Source organism: Penaeus japonicus, unplaced genomic scaffold (genome assembly GCF_977035675.1).
Source record: "Penaeus japonicus unplaced genomic scaffold, GWHDUDI00000001_assembly GWHDUDI00000020, whole genome shotgun sequence".
NCBI classification, from domain to species: Eukaryota; Metazoa; Arthropoda; class Malacostraca; order Decapoda; family Penaeidae; genus Penaeus; species Penaeus japonicus.
The window spans coordinates 26,009,186-26,011,685 of NW_028234422.1; the positions used below are offsets into that span (position 1 = coordinate 26,009,186).

General features: G+C 33.7%; 1 protein-coding gene across 1 annotated transcript in view; it reads right to left on the minus strand.

Annotated features, from left to right (window-relative positions):
- LOC122251753 (exosome complex component MTR3) overlaps positions 1-2,500 on the minus strand; it is a 9,454-nt gene that overhangs the window by 5,122 nt on the left and 1,832 nt on the right. The window contains exons 2-4 of the mRNA XM_086548221.1: positions 1,832-1,983; positions 1,257-1,387; positions 451-573 (exon numbers count right to left, since the gene is read on the minus strand). Of these exons, the coding sequence (XP_086404347.1) occupies positions 451-573; positions 1,257-1,387; positions 1,832-1,976 (399 nt within the window). The 5' untranslated portion in view covers positions 1,977-1,983. The remainder of the gene's footprint in view (positions 1-450; positions 574-1,256; positions 1,388-1,831; positions 1,984-2,500) is intronic.

Sequence of the window (2,500 nt, forward strand, 5' to 3'; positions counted from 1 at the left end):
TATATATATATATATATATTATTATATATATATATATATATATATACATATATATATATATATAAATATATATGTATATATATATATATATATATACATATATTTATATATATTCATATTTGTATATATTCATATTTATAGTTTTTATATTTATATTCATATTTATATCTATATCTATATTTATATTCATATTCATATTCATATTCATTATATTTATATTTATATTTATATTTATATTCTTATTTATATTTATATTTATATTTATATTCATATTCATATTTATAAAAATACTCAGAAATGAATATATATGTATGGTCTCATGATTATAAAAATTCTGGCATCCAGCTAATTAAAGTTACCATTTTATTTAAAATATGTATGGCTGCCTGCCTGCGTGCACACGCGCGCACACACACACACACACACACACAAATTCTTGCATTTACTTACCAAAACAATAACTGTTTCCAATGCCTCTTTCAACTGCCTGCTCATTTCTTTCTGCTGTTTGTCTGGCTGTGGAGGCTTTCTTACAGGACAGGAAAATGGTGCCATCTTCACCTCACATACGACCTACAAAAACAGGTAATTACATGATTGTTACATAACTTATGCAAATCATTACATTTACTCTATAATAATGGAATGACATGATATGTCTAAAAATCAAACACATACACATTTGCAACTTTCAAATAACAAAGAATCAAATGAAATAATTCAGAATAAGCAAAACAACAACATATATAGACTAAATACAAAATGAACCATGAAAATTATGTTATGCAGTGGCATAACTAATGGCTTGCTGAGAGGAGGTGGGTGCAGGCCTTTAGTTTGCCAATGAAGTAGCCACACTTCTTCCCATATTTGCTGAATAAGGGGAAAATTTGGACAACAGAAAGAGTACTGAGTGGATAGCAACATCCCCAACTCCTAGTAAACCACTGATGATATGTATCAAATTTTCCTCCTTAATGTGTTTTATTTCAACCAGACTCAAATGAATCAATATGTTTACCTTATTTCAACCTCAAATATTCTTATTGTGTTACATTTGGCTTCTGAACATTACAAAGAGATTAGGCTACTAGCCATCAAAAATATTCTCCAATCAGGTAACTAATATGGAGTGCCCATATTATGGCACACTGTTATAATCAGAGAAAAGGTGCCACACATCATTATAAATATTGCAGAGTAAAAGGGTAAACTAAAATAAGAAAAAAAATTAACCATAGCACACGTTCACCAACCTGACATGACATTTTGAAGTCATTTCCTCTCTGGACATCTTTTGGGCCATACACTCCACAACAAACTTTTGTGTTCCCCAGTTCCACGTATGAAGAACCTTTGGCCTGGCTAATAATACCAAGACTCATAACTGAAAGAAAGTTTACAATAGTTTGATGTTACCTAACAAGATTTCGTTCTGGTTGTACAGCGCCCTCCGCCAATAAGTTTACTATTCAGTGCTACCAAAGTTTGAGCCATCAGTTTCAACTCAAAATACATATCTATACCTATTCATACCTGCATGTACTTCAGATACAAGCACTGCAACAGGAGGTTCCCACATTTGCAATAATGAAAATTGAACTTCTAGATAATATCTAGAAAAATATTTTCTGGATTTTATCTTCAGCTAATCATCTAAAAACATAATAAATTACCATACTTATTACTCGTATTGTTTTAAAATGACCTCTGATGTTGATTTGTAATAATGATATATAATACCTATAACATAAATCAGATGTTATACAAGTCAAACCAAGGAAATTCAACTAACCAGAGGCAAATAAACTGTAATAATTTGTAAACTTACATAACTTTCGATGATCAACAGCTGATCGTCCATCTCTGCGCATATTATCCTCTCCTAAGAAGGTTGTTTCTACTTTCGTCTGCAGTAAGGAATATGGAAAACTCTTCTCTGGTCCTGGAATACGCCATCTGTCGGTGCCTGCCATGCTCTACCTATGGGGTAAATTAAGAAGTGTGGTTACTTGTCTTGCAGGTAATTACAGTTCCATCAAAATCTTTTTAATGTGGGATATAGAAATTTACTATATGTAAATCATACTCAAATTAACCCATTCGCGCCGGTTGACAAGCTGAAATGTTTTGTGGTTTTTGCGTCAGACGCCAGGGACGAGATATGCGGGCAAGGCCAGTGCTCGGGATGAGCGAGCGGGCAGCCCAGGCTAGCAGCTTGTGAGTCCGAGAATCTCGAGGCGTTAGGCTTATGCGTTCGAAAACCCCAGTATTGCGACCATGCAAAGCCGGAATCGCCCCAGCGTGAATGGGTTAAATGTTAGATGGGAAGAGTAGGGAAAGAAAAGGAAAGGAAGAGAAAGGAAAAGCAAAGACCACGAGAAAGGACCAAAAGGGGGAAAAGAATTATGAAACAAAGGGAAGTAATAGGAAGAAAAGGAAGAGAAAGAGAGGGAAAGGAAGGAAGAGGATTGAAAAGAAAATAATGCAAAATTTCTGT